The sequence below is a fragment of the Microcaecilia unicolor genome, chromosome 8 (assembly GCF_901765095.1).
Source record: "Microcaecilia unicolor chromosome 8, aMicUni1.1, whole genome shotgun sequence".
Classification (NCBI taxonomy): domain Eukaryota; kingdom Metazoa; phylum Chordata; class Amphibia; order Gymnophiona; family Siphonopidae; genus Microcaecilia; species Microcaecilia unicolor.
This window is the reverse complement of record NC_044038.1, coordinates 157,882,144-157,905,447: the sequence shown is the minus strand read 5'-3', so window position 1 is coordinate 157,905,447 and position 23,304 is coordinate 157,882,144. Positions and strand designations below refer to the sequence as shown.

Below are 23,304 nucleotides of genomic sequence, written 5' to 3'. Positions count from 1 at the left end.
GCAGTCCAAGAGTGAAAAATAACATGAAAAATCAGCCAAGACAGACCGAATAAAAAAATTAAAACGGGAGGCTGGCAATGCTATGCTGATTCTTCCACGATCCCAAGTCTCAACAAAAGCCCAAACATTTGCCGATCGGTACAGATTTCATCCCACACTCTCTACCCACTCCCTGCAGAAAAGCTCGGGGGGAAAAAAGAAGAAGACAAGATAAAATGCATTCTAAGAATTATTCCTCCATGTTTAGCCACGACTCTTGCATTTATCAGAGACAAATTATGATCTTTTTTGCAACAAATATTAGTTGCATCATTTTCAGACACTTTGCGGTCTTTTTTTTTTTTTTTTTTTTCGCAAACTGTGATTCTCACTTCCCGTTCCCAGCCTCTTCCATGCATGCAATCTGGCTCACGATAGACAAGAGATGCTTAGGGAGTATACGGGTTTCTTCCTTTTCTCCTCTCCTGCAAGCAATGGAATTTCTGTTGTCCTGATGCTTTTGCCCAGAGGATAACATGCCTTTAATAACGAGCAGCTCATGAAACTCACCGATCTGGATATTGCTGGGGAAATTCACCCCTAAAACTGCCCCTAGAAAGCTGGTGCAGAAGAAGGCAAAAATGTGCTGCATATTTCCTTTTGCATTGGCAAAGAAGAAGCTTCCAACTTCCAACCATAGATTTGGATTGGGGGATTTCTTTAATCTCCCCCTCCTTGTTTGCTGTTTGGGGGGGAGGGGGAAGGATGTCTTCGTGCTCCTGTGCCTTCCGTATTGTGCGTTTCTTTCTCTCCAAATCCTGCACTTAGGATGCTGCCTTAACATCAACTGACAGCAGGATTAAGTGAGCACGAGAGAGAGAAAGAGAGAGACCTCCTCATTCACACACACACGTGCACATGCACACGCGCACATTTTGCACGCCGTCGTGCCAGTATCGCTCTCTTTTTTTTTCTCCCTGTGTCTTAGCACATGGGTAATACCCTCTCTCTCTCAGATTCCCCCATCTCCCTTCACCTTCATTGAGAGTAATGTTCATTCTCACATCGCTGATGTCTTCCTTGCCCTTCTTTCCTGCAACATCAAAGCCATCACCCCTGAGGGTAAAACAATGTGGGTCCCACTGCCACTTACTAAGTTACTCTAGGTACTATCCTATTTCTTTGAATTGACAGCGACACAAAACTTCGTCTGGTTTGCTTCTACTTGGGATGCAGAGGTTTATCTGCATTACATATTTATCGAGGTTTTTACAGATTGGATTTGGAACCCACTTGCAGTCCTGAATAATGTAAGCGAGCCATGGAGACCTTTATGGGGAAAGAACTGTGGCAGACAGAATACATTGTGAAAGATGAACTGCAACAGATTACTTTTCATTCTTTACTTAGAATTTTAGTGACCATCCTGGCAGTTGGCAGTTAACCTCTTTTTTTCTGGTGTTTTTCTTTTCTTTTTTCATAAGAACATTTGAATGCATCCTTCTTATGAAGGAATGCATGTCAAGTGAGCCAAGAAAGAGGCCAGAAGATTGTCTTTCCTGCACAGCCCTTGGGTTTTATTGGGTGTCATCAGTTACTGATTCACAAATTCTCATTTCAACTTATGACCTCTCTAAGATCTGTAGAGGGGAAAGTTTACAATATACTGAAGAAAATAATGCAGTGGACAGCCTGTTTCCATCTGATGCTGAACCATATAATAATTCATGTTTAGAATCATTTAACATAGTGGTTGAGTGATTATAGATCGTTTCTGGGATGTTTGGCCAAAAAAGTAATTTTTTTAAGCTCATCCCAGTATAAGGGTATAACTCATCTGTAGGTAGCTTGCAGTTCTGATGGTATATTTTATCCAGGGTTGAATTAATACAATATTGTGTCTTAGATAAGCATACATTAGTTTTTTTTGTACCCTGTGCTTTCCCACTCGTGGCAGGCTCAATGCAGCTTACTTGGGGCAATGGAAAGTTAAGTGATTTGCCCAGAGTCACAAGGAGTTGCCTGTGCCTGAAGTGGGAATTGAACTCAGTTCCTCAGGACTAAAGACCACCACCCTAACCACTAGGCCAGTCCTCCACTTCCTACCATGGACATCAATTTACTTCTTTTATCACCCCTCCCCCCCAAAGTCTTATTTACTCTTTTCCTGCCCAAGGATCTTTGTTCATGAGCTCACTCCCCCTCCCCTCAAGACACCACATTTCACCTTTCTAGACTAGTGTGGGGAAAACTGCAATGATCAGTTCTGGGTGTTGCTGCAGCAGCTGCTTATGAGTGGGCATAGGGAGGGAGAGTATAGAGACAAAGTCCAAATGCTGGATGGAGGGAAGAAAGAGGAAATGCTGTACAAAAAGTGATGGGGGAAAGAGAGATGATGCTGAATCAGAAGAGGATGGAAAAAAAGGGAATATGCTTGCTTGGGGGGGGGGGGGAGAAGGGGAGATAGAGGCATGGGGGTTAGGGTGACAAAAAGGAAATGCTGGATCAGGACTGGGGAAGAGAGGGAGGGTACAGAACAGGGTGTGGGAGGAAGACACTGGCTTAGAGAGAAGGGAAAAGAGAAGGGAGATTCTGGATTCAGTAGGGAGGAAAACGGGTATAGAGGCTTGAAGGTATACTAGACATGGGAGTTGTAAAGTGAAGGAAAATATTGGATATGAAGTGAGTAGAGACAGAGAAGAGATGCTGGACACAAGGGGGTAAGAATACAAAGGGAGGGTGCTAGACACTGCACAAGGATAGGGCCAGAGAGTGGGGTGCTGGGACAGGGAAATAGAGGAGATGCTGACATGGGAGTGGGACACAGAGAAGGATGCTGGAAATGGGAGGAGTAAGGTGATAGGGGAGATGTTTGATGGAGGTGGAGAGGAAGAGAGTTGAGGTGTTGGATAGAAGGGGGAGAGAGGATATGATGCAAGAATAGAAGGAGGAGGTGAGAAAGAGAGAGAGAGGGGGGAGGGAGATGCTGGACAGAGGAGGGAAAAGAGAAAAAGGGGTGCTGTACAAAGGGGGGGGGGGAGAGAGAGAGAGAGAGAGAGAGAGAGAGAGAGAGAGAGAGATGAGGTGCTAGAAGGAGGGAACAAAGAAGGTAGAGTTAACAAAAACAGGGAATAAGAAGAGTAGGAAGGGCAGTGAGGGTAATAGAAAGCTGTAGTGGTAAAAAGAGGAAGATTAAAGACTGGATAGTAAGAATGCATGAAATATGAACAGCTAGAGATGTAGATAAATGGAATAAAAGCTGAAAAGAAAAGATCAACATGTGAAATGTACATAGGCGTGGAAATGAAGAAGATACAAGGGAAGAGAAGTGGCAGATGGAGACCACTTACATATTCTAACTGGCTAATGCAAAGTTAACATGGGACCACTTATTGCCTCTTAAATAGGAAGTGGTAAGTGGTCTCAGCAGATACCACATGCTAATAGAAATGTTAACTCATGACCAGCAATAAAAATAATAGAAACACACCCAAAAGATGCTGTCTAAAATTTGCAGATTCAGGGCAGTAAAATTCCATGTTAAAAGCCATGGTAACTGAAAATTTTAGCACATTTTAATAAATGGGTCCCCGCTAGCGATTTTAGTGTGCTCTAAAAATAAGTGTGCACTAAACGATAGACACACCCACAAATTCCTATGGGCGATTCTAGCATTTAGCATGCACCATTTATTAGCATGTGCTAAAAATGCTAGCATGCCTTTGTAAAAGACCCCCTTAGTTTTTTCCTTATTTAATTTAAATGAATTTGACATCTCCCACTTTTCTGTTCTGTTGAAACATTCCTGTACTATCAGCAATATATTTGCCATTATATTCTTTACAAGAATATGTAACATAATGTCATCTGCATAGATAAATAACTTCACCTCTAGATCCTCTAAATACCTTCCAAGGGAAGTTATTAATACATTAAAAAGAATAGGGGACAGTGGAGAACCCTGATGTATTTCATTCTCTATATTCTAGAGTGAAGAAAATTCTCCAGCTATTTTCACTCTCTTTTTCTTAGAAAACCTTCAAATTTGCTGATGACACAAACCAGTTTATAATCGAAAGTGATCGCCGGCCATCTTCCGACACAAATCGGGAGATGGCCGGTGATTTTTTAAAAGCGGCGAAATCGGTATAATCGAAAGCGGCATTTTTGACTGCATCGCCGCTTTCCTGTTGCTTCAACGGCGAAAGTTCAAGGGGGCATGTCGGTAGATTAGCGAAGGCAGGACATGGGTGACATGGGCGTCGCTACCAGATGGCCGGCTTTCGCCAATAATGGAAAAAAAAGCGGCGTTAAGCAGTATTTCGCCGGCTTTACTTGGTCCTTTTATTTTCACGACCAAGCCTCAAAAAGGTGCCCCAACTGACCAGATGACCACTGGAGGGAATGGGGGATGACCTCCCCATACTCCCCCAGTGGTCACCAATCCCCTTCCAAACTAAAAAAATAAAACTAAAAACCTTTTTTGCCAGCCTGTATGCCAGCCTCAAATGCCGTACCCACCTCCATGACAGCAGAATGTGTTGTATCCTCCGACAGCCTTTCCCTGGTTGCGATGTGGCTCTCGGGTAAGTGTGACACCTTTTCTGTTAGGTGCCCTGCAGAGTCACATTAGCAATGCATTGTGGTGGGTGTAGAGTACTGGGCTCTACTCCCATGGTGCTTCCCCCCCCCCCCCCCCCCCGCTAACTGGGTCAGAGTGTGCCCTGTTTTGTTTCCTGTTGTAGTCCATGCGGTAGTGGCCATTTTTGTAAGCCACTTTTAGATCCCTTTCCTGTGTTACCCACGTTAGAGAACGTAGTTCTTACCTTGCATGGTGCTGAAAGAGGGCATTGTACACCATTATGCCAGCTCTGACCTACTGCTAATCTTAGTACCAGGGGACTCTTTGCCAGTGGGGCACAACCTCTGATCTGCAGTTAACTGTGAGTAAACGTGCTTATTTCAAGAAAGGACTTTTTCAGAGAGATTAGTCTTCAGGTGTGAACTGGTGTGCCAAAGTTATACAGCAGCAATAAGTCCTAGAGGCTGTATGCAGGTCCCTGGAACAATTTTAGTGGGTGCAGTACATTTGTGGGTAGTGGGTTTGGGGGGCTGAGCTCCCAAAGTAAGGGAGCTATGCACGTGGGAGCTTTTCTGAAGTCTAGCGCAGTGACCCCTAGGGTGGCTGGTTGGTGTCCTGGCATGTCAGGGGGGCCAGTGCACTAAAAATGCTGGGTCCTCCCACGGCCAAATGCCTTGAATTTGGCTGGGGTTTGAGATGGCCGACATAACTTTCCATTATCGCTGAAAAACAAACTCGGCCATCTCAAACCAGGCAAACTCCACGGCATTTGGCCGGGCTAAACCGTATTATCGAAAAAAGAGATGGCTGGCCATCTTTTTCGATAATACGGTTCCGACCAGCTGTAGCACCGCCGCCAACATAGATCGCCGGCGATCTATTTGGCCGGCGACGTTTGATTATGCCCATCAAAGTTGTTTAAGGTCATCAAATCGCGGGAAGATTATGAAAAGTTGCAAGAAGATATTGCGAGACTAGGAGACTATCCAGCTTATAATCGAAAGAGAAAAACGCCTATATTGTGACCCAAATCGGGAGATGGGCGTCTTTCTCCCGTGGGCGCCCAAATTGGTATAATCGAAAGCCGATTTTGGACGTTTCCAACTGCAATCCGTCGCGGAAACAGGTAAAGTTGATGGGGGCGTGTTGGAGGCGTCGTGAAGGCGGAACTGGGGTGTGGTTATCGGCCAAGGAGAGATGGGTGTCTTTAGCTGATAATCGGAAAAAAAGGCGTTTTTACCGCAATTTTGGGTCACTTTTTTTGGACCTTTTTTTTCACGAACAGGTCCCAAAAAAGAGCCCCAACTGACCAGATGACCACTGGAGGGAATCGGGGATGACCTCCCCCGATTCCCCCAGTGGTCACTAACCCCCTCCCACCAAAAAAACCCCACTTTAAAAACTTTTTTTCCAGCCTCTATGCCAGCCTCAAATGCCGTACCCATCTCCATGACAGCAGAATGTGTTCTATCCTGTGACAGCCTTTCCCTGGTTCTGATGTTGCTCTCGGGTGAGTGTGACACCTTTTCTGTTATGCGCACTGAAGAGTCACATCAGCAATGCATTGTGGTGGGTGTAGGGTATTGGGCTCCGTGATTCCACTAGCTTGTGGCAAATGCTCACGATGTTGGTAGTTGGTAGGCTGTACTCCCATGGTGCTTTCCCCCCTGCTTACTGGGTCAGAGTGTGCCCTGTTTTGTTTCCGGTAGTCCATGAGGTAGTGGCCATTTTTGTAAGCCAGTTATAGATCCCTTTCACGTGTTAGCCACGTTACAGAACTTAGTTATTCCCTTGAATGTGGCTGAAAGAGGGCATTGTACAGCATTCTGCCAGCTCTGACCAACTGCTTATCTCAGTACCAGGGAGACTTGTTGCCAGTGGGGCACAACCTCTGATCTGCAGTTAACTGTGAGTAAGCGTGCTTATTCCAATAAAGGACGTTTTCGGAGAGATTAGTCTTGAGGTGTCAACTGGTGTGCCAATGTTATATAGCAGCAACAAGTCCTAGAGGCCTGCGTGTATGCAGGTCCCTGGAGCACTTTTAGTGGGTACCGCAGTGCACTTCAGCCAGGTGGACCCAGGCCCATCCCCCTCTACCTGTAACACTTGTGCTGGTAAATGGGAGGTCTCCAAACCCCACTGTACCCACATGTAGGTGCCCCCTTCACCCCTAAGAGCTATGGTAGTGTTGTACATTTGTGGGTAGTGGGTTTTGGGGGAGGGGTTTGGTGCTCAGCACCCGTGGTAAGGGAGCTATGCATGTGGGATCGTTGTATGAAGTCCACCGCACTGACCTCTAGGGTGCCCAGTTGGTGTCCTGGTATGTCAGGGGGGCGAGTGTACTACGAATCATGGCCCCTCCCATGACCAAATGGCTCAGATTAGGACGTTTTTGAGCTGGGCATTTTTAGTTTCCATTATCGCTAAAAAAAACAAACGCCCAGCTCAAAAATGTCCATTTTTTCGAAAATACGGTTCGGCCCGCCCCTTCACGGACCCGTTCTCGGAGATAAACGCCCATAGAGATAGGCGTTTGCGTTCGATTATGTCCCTCCACGCGTCTAAATGGCAGATGGCGTTCAACGTGAGCAAGTGCAAAGTGATGCATGTGGGAAAGAGGAACCCAAACTATAGCTACGTCATGCAAGGTTCAGCGTTAGGAGTCACGGAATGAGAAAGGGACCTGGGAGTCATCATTGATGATACGTTGAAATCTTCTGCTTAGTGTGCTGCTGCGGCTAAGAAAGCAAATAGAGTGTTAGGTATTATTAGGAAAGGGATGGAAAACAAAAATGAGGATATTATAATGCCACTGTATCGGTCCATGGTGCAACCGCATCTAGAGTATTGTGTTCAATTCTGGTCACCGCACCTCAAAAAAGATATAGTGGAATTAGAAAAGGTGCAGAGAAGGGCGACAAAGATGATTAAGGGGTTGGGACGACTTTCCCATGAGGAAAGGCTAAAGCGGCTGAGGCTCTTCAGCTTGGAGAAAAGGTGGCTGAGGGGTGATATGATAGAGGTATATAAAATAATGAGTGGAGTGGAAAAGATAGATATGGAGCGTCTGTTTATGCTTTCCAAAAATACTAGGACAAGGGAGCATGCGATGAAGCTGGAGTGCAGTAAGTTGAAAACAAATAAGAGAAAATTTTTCTTTACTCAGCGCATAATTCAACTCTGGAATTCGTTGCCAGAGAATGTGGTTAAGGCGGTTAGCTTAGCAGAGTTTAAGAAAGGTTTGGACAGCTTCCTGAAGGAAAAGGCCATAGAATGTTATTAAATGGACGTAGGGAAAAATCCACTATTCCTGGGACAAGCAGTATAAAATGCTTCGCTCCGTGGATCTTGTTGGGTGATTGTGACCTGGATTGGCCACTGTCGGAGACAGGGTGCTGGGCTAGATGGACCTTTGGTCTGACCCAGTGTGGTAAGGCTTATGTTTTATGTCTTTGCTGGTAATACCAATTTCACTTTGCCTCCTCAATAACATTCTATGATCCACCAGGTCGAATGTGGAAGATAGGTCAAACTGCAATATTGCTATTACTACTAATTATTATTTCTATAGCACTACTAGACATATGCAGCGCTGTACACTTGAACATGAAGAGACAGTCCCTGCTTGACACAGCTTATTATCTAATCAGGAAAGACAAACAGGCCAGATAAGGACAAAGAGTAACAAGATTCCGGATTCCCAAAGAGTAGCAAGATTCCAGAATCCCAAAGACTATTACTACTTATTATTTCTATAGCACTACTAGATGTATGCAGCGCTGTACATTTGAACATGTGAGAGACAGAGCTTACAATCTAATCAGGAAAGACAGGCCAGATAAGGACAAAGAGTAGCAAGATTCCGGAATCCCAGAGTAGCAAGATTTCAGAATCCCAAAGACTATTACTACTTATCATTTCTATAGCGCTACTAGACATACGCAGCGCTGTACACTTGAACATGAAGAGACAGTCCCTGCTTGACAGAGCTTACAATCTAATCAGGAAAGACAAACAGTACAAATAAGGGATAAGGAAATTACTTCAGGTGGGAATGACACAACAGACATGGGTACTCAAGTGAATAGGTTTTTTGAGGAGTGGAGTAACTACAGCATGTTTGAAGACATCAGGAACAGCTGCAGTGAAAAGTGAAAGATTGAAGATATGACAGGGATAGAAGGGATGACAGAAGGGATGACAGTAGGAGAGATAGTACTGAGTAGATGGGTCAGAATAGGATCAGAGAAACTGGTAGTCAGTTTGGAGGAGGAAAGAAAATGTGCAGTTTCCTCTTCAGTGATTTCAGAAGGAGGCAGGGTTGAAGAAGGGTTGACAGAATGGACTGGGGGAAGGAGAGGCAACTTGGTTGAGAACTCAAGGTTAATCTTGTGAACCTTATCATGAAAGTAGTCAGCCAGAGTCTGGGGAAAAAGTGAAGGGGGGTTGGAGGTAAAGGCACTTTGAGGGGAGAGTTCAGTGTGGCAAAGAGATGTTGAGGGTTTGAGCCAAGAGAGTTTGTCAAGTAGTTGTAGTAGGCCTGTTTGGCAAGTAAAAGCGCAGACTGAAAGGAGGTCAGCAAGAATTTGAAATTGATAAAGTCAGCATGGGCATGGGATTTCAGACATAAGGCGTTCAGCAGAATGGGCACAGGAACTTAGGTAGCAGATTCTAGAAGTCAGCGAAGGCTAAGCTTTGGTATGCCTTACAGAACGGGGAATGGAAGGAGCGAGAGTATCCAGAACAGAGGAGAGAATAGAATAGTATTATAGGCAGAAATAGCCTCATTGACAGACTTGGATAACGTGGAGGGGCATAATCAAACGGCGTCAGCCAAATAGATGGCCGGCCATCTATTTGGCTGGCGCCACAAAAAGCAGTCCCGAACCATATTATCGAAAAAGATGGCCGGCCATCTTTCATTTCGATAATACGGTTACCAACCGGGCACCATAGGGGGCATTTCTAAAAATTAAAACAAAAAATAAAATTGGCTCCTGGGTGCATAGCTCCCTTACCTTAGATGTTGAGCCCCCCAAATCCCCTCCAAAACCCACTCCCCACAACTCTACACTACCATAGCCGTTATGGGTGAAAGGGGGCACCTAGATGTGGGTACAGTGGATTTTGGGGGGTTGGAGGGCTCCAATTTACCACCACAAGTGTAACAGGTAGGGGGGGATGGGCCCAGGTCTACCTGCCTGAAGTGCACTGCACTCACTAAAAACTGCTCCAGGTATTTGCATACTGCTGTCAGGGAGCTGGGTATGACATTTGATGCTGGCAAAATATTTTTGTTTTTGTTTATTTTTTGAGTGGGAGGGGTTGGTGACCACTGGGGGAGTACAGGGAGGTGATCACCAATTCCCTTCAGTGGTCATCTGGTCAATTGGGGCACTTCTTTGAGACTTGGTCCTAAAAATAAATGGACCAAGTGAAGCCGGCGAAATGCTCCTCAGAGCCGGCCTTCTTTTTTCCATTATCAGCTGAAGCCAGCCATGTCTTACAACACCCCCGTCCTGCCTCCGTGCCGCCTCCCATACCCTTCCGAAATGCCCCCTTTAACTTTGGCTGGCTCTGCAACGGAAAGCAGTTAGAGCCAGCCAAAATCAGTTTTCCATTATACCGATTTGGCCGGCCATCTCCCGATTTGTGTCGGAAGATGGCCAGTGATCTCTTTCCAAAATAAGCTGGTTAGTGGTTGAGAAGAGGGTTGAAACACTGGTGGAGAGAGTGCAAGAGTCAATAGCCTGAAGATTCTTAAATGTATTGGTGGAGATTGGACGGGGACTGGGGGGAGGAGGGAGGGTGTTTAAGTGTGAAAGTTATCAGATGATGGTCAGAGAGGGGAAGAACTGAGGTGCAGAAACTAGAGAGTGAGCAGTTGGAAAAGAGGACAAGATCAAGACAGTGACCATTCTGGTGAGTAGGAGTAGTGGAGCACATTTGAAGATTGAAAGAGGATGTTAAAGCAAGAAACTGAGAAGCATAAGAGTCATAGGGAACATTAGCATGAATGTTCAAAGAATGAGGGAAGGAGATGAAGGGGAGGTGAACCCCGATTCCCTCTGGTGATCATCTGGTCAGTTGGGGCACTTTTTTGACACTTGGTCCTAAAAATAAATGGACCAAGTGCAGCCGGCGAAATGCTCATCAGAGCCGGCCATCTTTTTTCCATTATCGGGCGAAGCCGGCCATCTCGTAACCATGCCCCCATCCCACCCCCATCCCACATTCTGTACCCTGCCTTGAAGTTTGGCCGGCTCCGCAACGGAAAGCAGTTGGCGCTGACCAAAATCGGCTTTCGATTATACCGATTTGGCCGGGTTCAGGAGATCGCCGGCCATCTCCTGATTTGTGTCACAAGATGGCCGGCAATCTCTTTCGAAAATAAGCTGGATAGTGGAATTAGAAAAGGTACAGAGAAGGGTGACGAAAATGATAAAGGGGATGGGACGACTTTCCCATAAGGAAAGGCTAATGTAGCTAAGGCTCATTAGTTTCAAGAAAAGATAGCTGAGAGGAGATATGATAAAGGTCTATACAATAATGAGTGGAGTGGAACGGATAGATGTGAATCATTTGTTTACTTTTTCCAAAAATACTAGGACTAGGGGGCACGCAATGAAGCTACAAAGTAGTATATTTAAAACAAATCAGAGAAAATATTTCTTTACTCAACATATAATTAAACTCTGGAATTCATTGCCAGAGAATGTAGTAAAAGCAGTTAGCTTAGCAGGGTTTAAAAAAAAGGTTTGGCTAGCTTCCTAGAAGAAAAGTCAATAAGCCATTATTAAAATGGACTTGGAGAAAATCCACTGCTTATTTCTAGGATAAGCAACATAATATGTATTGCACTGTTTTGGAATCTTGCCAGGTATTGTGACCTGGATTGATTACTGTTGGAAAGCGGATGCTGGGCTTGATGGACCTTCTGTCTGTCCAAGTATGGCAGTACTTATCTATCTATCTATCTATCTATCTATCTATCTATCTATCTATCTATCTATCTATTTTGATTACCTGCATGATTTTTTTTTAATATCTCTTGGCAAAGATTGTTTTCTTTCTTTGAATTTTGAAAATGTGCATAATTGAATAACATGCTTTTTACATGTTATTCAATTTCCCAGGTAAAATTGTTTAAAATTTTGCCTTAATAAAGGTAATTTTCAAAACTATTTATGCACATAAAGTAATGCTTTAAACACAGAAAATGCTTTTTATAAGATTGCCACCCAAAATGCTCATTAAACCAATACACATGGAAGTTTACTTGGGCTGAGCAGAGGCATTCTTGGGGGCAAGATTGGTAGGGGTTAGCATTTGCACACATTCTTTTGAAAATACACATGTAAGGACATAAAAGAATATTTGTACATTCTGGAAAGTTGGCAAACTTTGTGCACATAGGAGTCCTTTTATCAAGCTGTGGTAAAAGGGGGCCTGTGCTAGCTTCAGTACGTGTTTTTACCGAGAGCTGAGGCCCCCTTTTACTGTAGAAGGTAAAAGGCTTTCTTTTCTGCTGGAAAAAAATGGCCATCGGTAAGTGAACCACTTGCCAAGCGACCTTTTCTGGGGGGGGGGGGGGGGGGGGGGAAGCACTTACCGCCACCCATTGTTCTGCCCGATTACTGCCAGAAATGATGAGCACTGTGGGTGGGAACTACCGCTGGGCTCCTGCAGAAACCCAGCAGTAGTTCTAGATTGGTGCATGGCAAGTCTGTAGCCGCACACCAACCCTTTAGTAAAAAGGCCCCAGCGTTTCCCTGTGGTTATTTTCACAGTGAAAATATATGCAGACTTTTGCTTTGAAAATCCATTGAGGGAAATTATGGGGGTACTTGTATATGGTCGCTCATTTACAAAATTTACCCCAAATTAGTGTTAAGATTTCTTGTTCTGATTTTTTAATGTTTATTTACAGCATTTGATATATCGCCATAAGTTTAAGAACATAAGAACATAATAATAGCCATATTGGGGCAGACCAATGGTCCATCCAGCCCAGTATCCTGTTTCTATCGGTGGCCAATCCAGGTTACAGGTACCCGGCAGAAACCCAAAGAGTAGCAACATTCCTGAACCCCAAAGAGTAGCAACATTCCAGAATCCCAAAGAGTAGCAAGATTCCGGAACCCCAAAGAGAAGCAACATTCTATGCTACCAATGCCAGGACAAGCAGTCTTCGCCAAGTCTTAGCGATGTAGAATAACAACTAAAGGAAAAAACATGAAAAGCAACTCCATTAAAAACTGGAAAGCATACCAATCACACGGAAGAAAGAAATCTAAAATCTAAACTGAAACATGTAGAATATAGAATGTAGATCATAACGATCTCTCCTATCAATTGCCTCCCAGCATTAATTAAGAAAGCTTAAACACCCTTGAGAATAAACAAGTTTTGAGGCCAGCTTTACATTTACGAGGGTTTAGACCAAAGTTCCAGGGGCAACAAATTCCATAAAAATGGAGATAGAAAAAAAAATACAAGTTAAACAATCTGTAACATGGCCCTCTTTCTTTGTGCGTTTCCATCTCTCCAAACAGCTGCAGTGGGGTTTTCAGCTCTAGCTTCAAAAATATTTGTTTCTGGAAATCTGAACTGCTCTCTCTTGCTATTCCTCAGTGTGTGCAATGTACTCCAATAACAGATTCAGAAATATGGTTCAGATTTTCTTTGGGGGGGCTTTTACTAAGCCAAAGTAGTGTTTTTTTTATCTTGCAGAAGAAATCAGCTGTCAGTAAACGCTGAGACGTCCATTTTATTCCTATAGGCATCTCGGCGTTTATTACCAGCTGATTTCTACCATGTGCTAAAAATGCTGCTGCGGCTTAGTAAAAAAAACCCTTTATTTTTGCAACATTGATAACAGCTCATAGTCAGCTATAGAGCAAATGAATTGAAGGCTAATTCTTCTTAATCAAGTAATACAACTCTGCTTCCTCAGTTTTTGTCCGCCTTGTGCAGTAATTTTGACCTGCCTCATGCATCATTTACAATATTTACTCAAAACCTTTGAAGTTAGTTACCCCTTCTATAAGTTAATCCTCCTTACTGATAAAGAAGGGGTAAGTGGCAAGGGTCATGGATTTGGGAAGATTGCAAACTGTTTGTGAAGAGTGCATACTCTCAAAAAAGTGTGCAATATTGACAGCAAATGAAAACCATGACATCTCATGCTCTTTTTCTGTTTGTTTTCATTTGACAATGAAATGAAACAACGTGGGATTCCCATGTCATTTCAAATGAATGTCCATTACCAAAACCTACTGCATTTGAATATAACCCACCTTGAGCTACTCCTGAAAAGGTGTGGGCCAAATCTCTTTCCTATTAACTTATTAATGTGTAGGAAAACCTGGGCTTTTTTTGAGGGGGGTATTGGGGGTACTGAGTACCGGCACCTTTTCCATTGTCTGCTAAAATTGACCCATGGGCCCCATGTTTTAATGAAAGAGTTCAGGCTCTACACACCAATTCTGCCTTGTCATAGATTCTGTGACTGGTTGCAGGGGTCTGGCTATTGTGGGGTGGGTTCCCCCGGTGATCACCCCACCCCTGAATGGTGGCCTTGCATTTGAGTACCGGCACCTTTTTCGCCAGAAAAAACGCACTGAGGAAAACAGAACTGCAGTATGGTCAGGACACAAGAACTAGCAGTTGCCACTGAAGAGAATAAAAAGAAAAAAAAAAAAAACAGCACAGAGTCTCTGCAGGAACTTGCTGGATTGTAAGGAGATAATTTTCTGTGCTAGCCATATTGATGATAGACGCTTCCTGTATGAGTCAGTCTCTTTCACACTTTATCCACTTTAAGCTGGGAAGTAGATATTGTGGTGAATCTGATTCACAAGTGGGGAAGATATTTCAAAGGCATCCTTCTGCTGCTTTTATACCATAGAGATCTGATCCGCAATTGCAGCCAGCAGTGATCTCTTCAGTCTTAATTACATGATTCCAATTTCCTTTCAGCACAAGAATATTTGAAGACCGGGCTATACCGAAGAGCTGCATTAGACACTTGATTGCTGAAAAGAGGTTGTTCCTCCAGGTCTAAAACTTCTGCAGACACGAAGGTTGGAGCAGGGTGAGGCCTATCTCCTTCCCTCAGTTCCCTTACAAGTTCTCGGTTGTGCTCCAGTTTGCACTCTTCTTCCTGGAGGGGCACAGCAGTGGGAAAAATGGGGTATCATCATTGAGCTTTAACTTTGGTATCCTTGCTCAGATGGACCGGCCAACTGTGGGTAGATTCAAGAAAGAGTGCCAAAAATTAGGTGTGAAAAATATGGGCAATCACATGCAAACTTAGAATAGAGCATAAGTCAGCATGCACGCTCCCAACTTCAGGTACGAGCACTTGCACCATATCAAAGTCTGGTGTAAATGGTTCTGCCTGAAGTTGGCAGTTGTGTGCGTAAGTGATAGGCTGTGCACTATTCTATAACACTTGGAACCCCAATCCCATAGTATGCAACTCAAAAAGGGGTGTGGCTGTGAGCTTTTCAGTGGCATGCTGGAAATGGCATGTGCTCGAGCCAGAACTACTGCCATCGGCCATGTTGCGCCAGTGGTAGTTCCAATTTTGCATGCGGTAAGCCTGACTTACCAATGCTTTGTAAAAGGGCCCCTAATTTTGGGGCCTTTTACTAAGTCATGTAGACACCTATGCATGGCCAACACGCACCAATTCAGAGTTACCACCCAGCTACAACATGGCCCGTGTGGTAATTTCATTTTTTACATGTGTCTGCTACGCGCGCCAGAAAATATATTTTATTTTCTGGTGTGTGGTGAAAATCAGGCAGTAACTCCAACTTGACGTGGACATGCAATTACCGCAGGGTTAATGCGAGAGACCTTACTGCTAAGTCAATGGCTGGTGGTAAGATCTGAGACCCAAAATGGACACGCACCAATTTTTATTTTGCCGCACGTCCATTTTCGGCAAAAATGTGAAAAAGGCATTTTTTACAGGTGCACTGAAAAATGGATTTGTGGGCGCCCAAAACCCACGCCTACACTACCACAGGCCATTTTTCAGTGCACCTTAGTAAAAGGACCCTTTTGCCAGTAAGATATGTGGGTATGACATGAATATTGGCTGTGTCTAAATAAGTTATGGTTATTGCCACAGACCCAGATATTAAGTACTGGATATGACCCAGCATTGCCTATCTGGATCTATTTTTCTGGTGGTGATCAGTGCTTAAAAAACTGCTTACTGTCACTGACTGATTATTGACCCAACTGTATTTCAGACTCCAAAACACCCTTTTCAAATCCTTAAAAGCTGTCCAAATTGCTGCAAATTCATATTATTTATAGTCTAAAAAAGACGGGACACTTCCCTCTGATGAGGCAGAAATTGCATTGGCTACCTGTAAGATTTCTGGTATTGTTTTAAATGTCTCTGCTTTATGCTTAAATGTCTGAATGGTGACATGTGATGACAGAGTTAGCAACACTTGTTATAAGCACTGTGTTTACTGTGTGCAATCAGAATAGACTAGCAGCTACGCCTTCTGTGTCCGCTGTTTGAAAGGTTGTGACACGTTCCTGTGCTTTTCTTTTCTTCTTTTTTTTTTTATTGCTGGCCCTCAGCAGTGGAATCCCCTTGAGATAAGGAATGTAAAAGATTTTTTGCTGTTTCAAAAGAAATTGAAGTCTTAATGTTATCAATCTGTCTTTACCTGATTTGGGGTTGTTGTATAAATATAATGCATTTTATTGTTCAGCTTATCCAACATTTATGTCTTATGGTTTTAATGTAATTATATAATTTGTTTCATGAAGTTTATGAGTGTACTTTTGTACTTAGTTGAAAATTGATAGGCAAATTATACATCTAATAAATGAAATCATATTGAAATATAGAGCATTATTATATAATAACTGGCTGGCAGCTCAGTTCTTCAGTAGAGTCCTTGGCACTCAAGTTATGAAAAAATATGCACACATTAATTTACTGGCAGCTTGCTAGTACAGCAGAGACTTGAGCACTATTTTGGTCACATATATATCACCTGGTGAGTAATGCACTACTCACATATGCACTTTCAGTTTTGTGAAATTATAATAATATCACTATCAAATCTTAATTGGTCAACAGCTCGCTACTGCAGCAGAAACCTCAGCATAGATCGCTAGTAGATGTATTCATCATTTGTATGGTAATGACATCACCATGAAACAATGAATTGCTCTTTATGTTGACCACTGAAATCTTGAGTACTTGATAAATTCCTCTCTCAAGATATGATCTCTTCCAATCTAAAGGAAAAATGTTTATCAACACTGAAAACACTCAAGACTTTCTTCAGCTGAGTATTTCGCCAGCATGCTATATACCTTTAAACAAATGTAAACATTCTTGCATTATCTCATACAGCTTCAATTACCCTATTAAAATTAGTTACCCCATTGACAATGCTTATCAGATACAGAATTACTCATGAAAGGAAGCAAAAATGGGGCACAGTAAAGAACCAGGCACACCCGAGCAGACTTCAGTTTTTCTCTTTTCTATTCTTGGCTACTTTCACCTGGACCCATTCAGTTGTGTTTTTCACAATTTCCATAGAACATTTAGGGCACATAGAAATACTTCTTATTCCATTGCTCTCTCATTATCTACCATATCTTTCTTACAGCTTTGGATAGACTAACTATGTTGTGAATATAGGACTTCCTAGATTCAGGCAACCGAGTCTCATCCCACACATTTCCTTGTTCTGGGAAAATTTTAAGCTCAGGCTGAAGTATTTCTTCTTCTTTGACAAATTATTTGGGGAACATGTTCTCTCTCACCAACTTTTTAGTTCTCACTCCTTTACCAGAAATTGGCCAACTAAAAGGCCTTGTTTACAAAGCCACGCTAGTGACTGGTGGTGCGGTACTGCCCATTCGCTTTGGGGTCCTATTACTAAGCTATGGTAAAAAGGGCACTGCGGTAGCAATTTCCCCCATGCACCAGGGCCCTTTTTACCGCAGTGGGTAAAAGGCCCCCCACAAATGGCCATGCAGCAAGATTATTCTAACCAAGTGGCCATACGGCAGGGAGCAGCCATTGAGGTGGCAGTAAGGGCTCCCAGGGTAACCCAGCAGCAACCATACAGCACACAATGATGCCCAATTACCGCTAGGTTAGCACCACACTGGTGCATGCACGAGTCAGAACTACTGCCAGTGGCCACATTGGGCCAGAAGTAGTTCTGTTTTAGCGTGTGGTAAGCCCATATTGGGCTTACTGATGCTTTGTAAAAGGGCCCCTTTAAATGGGCTGTGTTGGCAATGCTGCACGGCTTTGCAAACAGGGGGGTAAATTTGAAATTGTTACTCTCCGTAGAGGTGCATGAAGTAATTTGCACATGGAACATACTGATACATTCCAACCAATGAGCCTGCTTTCTTAATTTTTCAGTTCTTTTCTAAGGTCTGAGGAACTCCTCTACTTAGACCACTATGCATTCTTGTCTCCACAGGGGTCTTCAATTACAGTGAGACTCAGAACAGGCAGGAATGACTCTTCTTACTGACTCTTTCTTCTGTTGGGTAATCTCCCTCAAATGAACATGACTGACTTCTAAGGAATTCGGACTAGGAGGGGTTTAGGTCTTCATTTCACCTTCTTGCAATTTGGTCAGTATTGGACATACTATTGTATGCATTTCTTGTGTAAACTTGTACTCCATGCCTAGGTCCTCTCTCCAAGGGCTGATAGGTTCAAATTCCCTCCAGTAGCTTTCTCACCCCAGTTGAAATGTCCCATGAGGAAGAGAACATTAATATAAACCATTATGTTGGTACTTCTAGTACCTTTTTGTCTTCTGGCAAGATCTGTCAAACATTCCTGCATTCCTGTGACTCCCAGTAACTCACCTTCTGCAATCGACCCTCCCTCAAGCACCTCTGCTATCTCAGGTAGCTCCATGCCCTATTCTATTTGCTAGAACACCTTCATCTGCATTAACTTGGTTCCACAGACAGTAGTGAGGATGTGATCATTTCCATGGCATTCAGGCAAGATTATATGTCTCTGCTGCAATCCTGCTGGAGAATCCATTATTGATCAAAAAAGGGGGCACATCAATATGGTATGAATCTATTTGAACCCCTATAAAGCTACATAGAGACAACTTATGCTCCACTAATCTATGTTGGCATTGCTCTAAGCAATTGGGTGACCTAATACATTTGTTATTTACCCACCCTTTCATTTATCGTTTTTGGTCACCCATTTGGCACCAAATCAAATCTATTCTCCCTATTACTTCCCCCATTTCTTCAGAGAGACTTATCTTTCAGTCAGCAGCTCTCCCAGATAATTTAAACATCTGGCAAGCTAAATTGTTTGATATTAAATAGCATTAATGATACCAATGATCTTACATAATTGGAAAACCTGCTCTTTACTCAATATCACTTTCTGATGGTCAACTATTTTCATGATACACAAATATGAATGTAAAGCTGGTGAATTCACAAATAGAGGTATTACAATTGACAAAATTTGGTCTCCCATTGTTAATTTGAAATGCTCATAATGACATTCCTTTGCCATTTTTGTTCTCTGATTCTCTTCATTTTATTATGCTACTTTATCATGAGTGCTTTATTTTCCCTTTCCTTTTTCTCTTTGTTGGTACATTGTTGTATTTCTCCCTAGATTACCTACATTTGGTATTATCTTATAGATGTACTTACACTGTTGTTTTTTTCTGATTTGTTATATTCATTATATTTCAATAAAATATTTGAACTGAAACTATCAACAAAATGCCAATTAATGTCTAATATGATGCGTGTTTCAGATTCATGGAGATTTAGGTTTTATATACTAATTTCCCTTGACTGAATGAACAGACATCAGAAGGTTATGGTTTATTTTACTTTCTACATCACCTTTCAATATGAAATGCCAAAGCTGTTTACAAATCAAATCAAGCAGTCATTCCTGGATCAAAACCAGCAGGCTATAGCTAAAATATTCAGATACCCAACCCCAAATCACATAATTTCTTCAGTTCCTTTTATATGGCTCTGAAGCTTTGCATGACATGCATGGACTTCCTTGGAATTACAGCTATCTATCATCCTGTTGGCCATTCTGCTGTGCAAACACAGTTTTTTATGGCTAAGATTATTTCTATAAATACTCTTAAGTTACTTTAATTTCTTCTAACTGATGATTCAAAGCCAACTTTTCTGCTCGATCGGCTAGTTTGATGCATTGTAACAGAATATTCTGCTTTTAGGATTCAAAAGCAGGAAAGTATCATTCCCTTACAATATGTCGCATCACATATGTAATATCACATCATACCTTATGGTATGAGCTTATCTCATTGGGCAGACTGGATGGACCGCACAGGTCTTTATCTGCCATCATCTACTATGTTGCTATGGAATACAGTTACAAGTAAAATAAACTTATTAATGTGCTGTTTTGCACGGTGAAGGGCCTGAAAGAATTCAAACTACTTTGCATTCCAGAAAGATATTGTTTCAAAGCAAGACATTTTAGAAAAATATTGGAATTTTGAATGAAACAATGGTCCAGGTACAAATCAAAGTATTTTTCACAGGTAAACATGTTTACCCTCAAAAAATGCATTTAATTATTGTACCCATCTGTGCAGCTAAATAGATAGATAGATAGATAGATAGATAGATAGATAGATAGATAGATAGATAAAGGTTTAGTATAGACAGACAGGCAAATAAGGGGTTAGTATAGATCAGGGTTGTCCAAGCTTGGACCTCAAGGGCCACAATCCATTTGGTTTTTCAGGATTTCCCCAATGAATATGCATGAGATCTATTTGCATGCACTGCCTCCATTGTATAAAAATAGATCACATGTATATTCATTGGAGAAATCTTGAAAACCAGACCTAGCAAAGGCTGAGGTTGGACACCCCTGATATAGATAGATAGATAGATAGATAGATAGATAGATAGATAGATAGATAGATAGATAGATAGATAGATAGATGACTTGCACACTTTTATTTACATAAATATGGGGCAGAGTGGGGATGGGAGAGGCAAAGGTACAGAGAGATTGAATAGTCCAAATCTCCACATGTACTTTTCCTGCATGTACCCTGTGCCTGCTTCAATGTAGTTCCCAAGGAAGTGGATACTCTCACCCACATTGTATACACTGGTAGGATTTTCAGAGGGAACCTGTGAAGTGTTCCCTTTTGAAAATGAGCTTGTAGTCTCACAGAGAGACTTTTATTATCCTTCCCAACTCGTATAGGACAGTATATCTTATACTGTATGGAAATGCTTTTGGAAATAAAATGAAAAATTATAATGAAACTTGCCATTTTATTCCAATTTGTTGAAAGAAAAACGAGCAAAATTGTATTTAAACAGAGAACCCCAGTGGGTTTCCCTTTAATTCACTTCACTCTCCATTGCCTCTGAGATAACATAGACAGGGAAATATGTTGTGCACCTGATTGGATTTGAAAAAGGTAAGTAATTAAAATCTAAATCCAAAATCCTTGTGGGCTCTTCCCTGACTCCCACCCTCTAATACAATTGATGGAGTTTCTTAAGGGGCAGGGGCAGCAGAGGCAGGAATGATTCCTGATTGATCCTGCCCACCAATGCCGCAGTCCAGTGCCATTGTAAGTTCTGCCATATATGAAGATGGTGCTGGTAGACTGAGACTGATGCAAGCAGAAATAAACTGTCACAGCCATGGCCGTGCCCCCAAATGTCCTGGAAAAGGGAGCACAGAAATGGGAGAGTCTTGGGCATTTTACTACTACTACTACTTAGCATTTCTATAGCGCTGCTAGGGTTACGCAGCGCTGTACAAGTTTAAACATGGGGAAGGACAGTCTCTGCTTGAGAGAGCTTACAATCTAAAGGTTACAAACTATGTAGCCAGTGTAGGTATCATGAATGGGGAGGGTGGTTAGGCACCATAAGCAAGGGAGAAGAGATGGGCTTTGAGTAAGGACTTGAAAATGGGCAGGGAGGGCGCATGGCGTATGGGCTCAGGAAGTCGGTTCCCGGCATAAGGTGATGCAAGGCAGAAGGGGCGGAATCTGGAGTTAGCGGTGGTGGAGAAGGGTACAGATAGGAGTGCTTTGTCCTGAGAGCGGAGGTTACGGGTGGAAATATACGGGGAGAGGAGGGTAGAGAGGTAATGGGGGGCTGCAGATTGAGTGCACTTGAAGGTCAATAGGAGAAGCTTGAACTGTATACGGTAGCGGATCGGGAGCCAGTGAAGCGACTTGAGGAGAGGGGTGATATGAGAGTATCGGTTCACGCGGTAGATAAGACGTGTGGCGGAATTTTGGATAAATTGAAGGGGGGATAGATGGCTAAGTGGGAGGCCAGCGAGAAGAAGGTTGCAATAGTCAAGACGAGAGGTAACGAGTGAGTGGACGAGGGTTCGGGTGGTCTGTTCAGAGAGGAATGGGCGAATTTTGCTAATATTATAGAGGAAGAAGCGACAGATCTTAGCTGTCTGCTGGATATGGGCAGAGAAGGAGAGGGAGGAGTCGAAAATGACTCCGAGATTGCGGGCTGAAGGGACGGGGAGGATGAGGGCGTTGTCAACAGAGACGGAAAGTGGGGGAAGAGGAGAAGAGGGTTTGGGTGGAAAGACAAGGAACTCACTCTTTGCCATGTTCAGTTTCAGATGCCGGTTGGACATCCGAAACTTTGGCCTGGGTTTTGACTGTGATGTCGGGAGTGGAGAGGTAAAGCTGGGTGTCATCAGCATAGAGATGGTACTGGAAACCATGTGATGAGATCAGCGAGCCCAGGGAAGAGGTGTAGATCGAGAAAAGAAGCGGTCCAAGGACAGATCCTTGAGGAACCCCAACAGAAAGCGGGACGGGGATGGAAGAAGAGCCATTAGAAAATACTCTGAAGGTGCGTTGGGAAAGATACGACGAGAACCAGGAGAGGACGGAGCCCTGGAACCCGAATGAGGACAGTATGTCAAGAAGTAAATTATGATTGACGGTCAAAGGCGGCAGATAGGTCGAGGAGGATGAGGATGGAGTAGTGCCCTTTGGATTTGGCAAGGAACATGTCATTGCAGACTTTAGAGAGTGCTGTTTCTGTCGAGTGTAGTGGGCGAAAGCCGGATTGAAGCGGATCGAGGACGGCCTGAGAGGAGAGGAAATCAAGGCAGCGGCTGTGGACAGCACGTTCAAGTAGTTTGGAGAGGAAGGGTGGAAGAGAGATGGGGCGGTAGTTGGAGGGACAGGTGGGGTCAAGCGATGGTTTTTTGAGAAGTGGTGTGACTACAGCGTGCTTGAAGGTGTCAGGGACAGTAGCAGTGGAGAGAGAGAGGTTGAGGATGTGACAGATTGATGGGTTAATTGTAGGAGAGATGTTGTTGAGCAGATTGGTGGGAATGGGATCAGAGGAACAGGTGGTGCACTTAGAGGAAGAAAGAAGGCGAGCAGTTTCCTCTTCAGTGATCTCGGGGAAGGAGGAGAAGGAGGCCAGGTTAGGTTGGTTGAGGGAGTGGGTTAAGAAGTCACAGGGGGGAGAAGGGTTGGAAGTGAATTCAAGGTTTATCTTCTGTACTTTATCGTGGAAGTAGTCAGCTAGTGTTTGAGGAGAGAGTGGGGGTGGGGGTGGGAGCGGAGGGCACTTTAAGTAGGGAGTTGAGGGTGGCGAAGAGGCGACGAGGGTTGGAGCCAAGAGAATTTGTTAATTGAGAATAATATTCCTGCTTGGCCAGGAATAGGGAG

General features: G+C 43.3%; 1 protein-coding gene across 1 annotated transcript in view; it reads right to left on the bottom strand.

Moving 5' to 3' along the window:
* The window catches only part of GRIA1 (glutamate ionotropic receptor AMPA type subunit 1), a 318,773-nt gene extending 318,142 nt beyond the window's left edge, over positions 1–631 (bottom strand). Inside the window, 1 exon segment of the mRNA XM_030211572.1 lies at positions 550–631. Within this exon segment, the coding sequence (XP_030067432.1) occupies positions 550–631 (82 nt within the window).
* Positions 632–23,304: the final 22,673 nt, after the last annotated feature.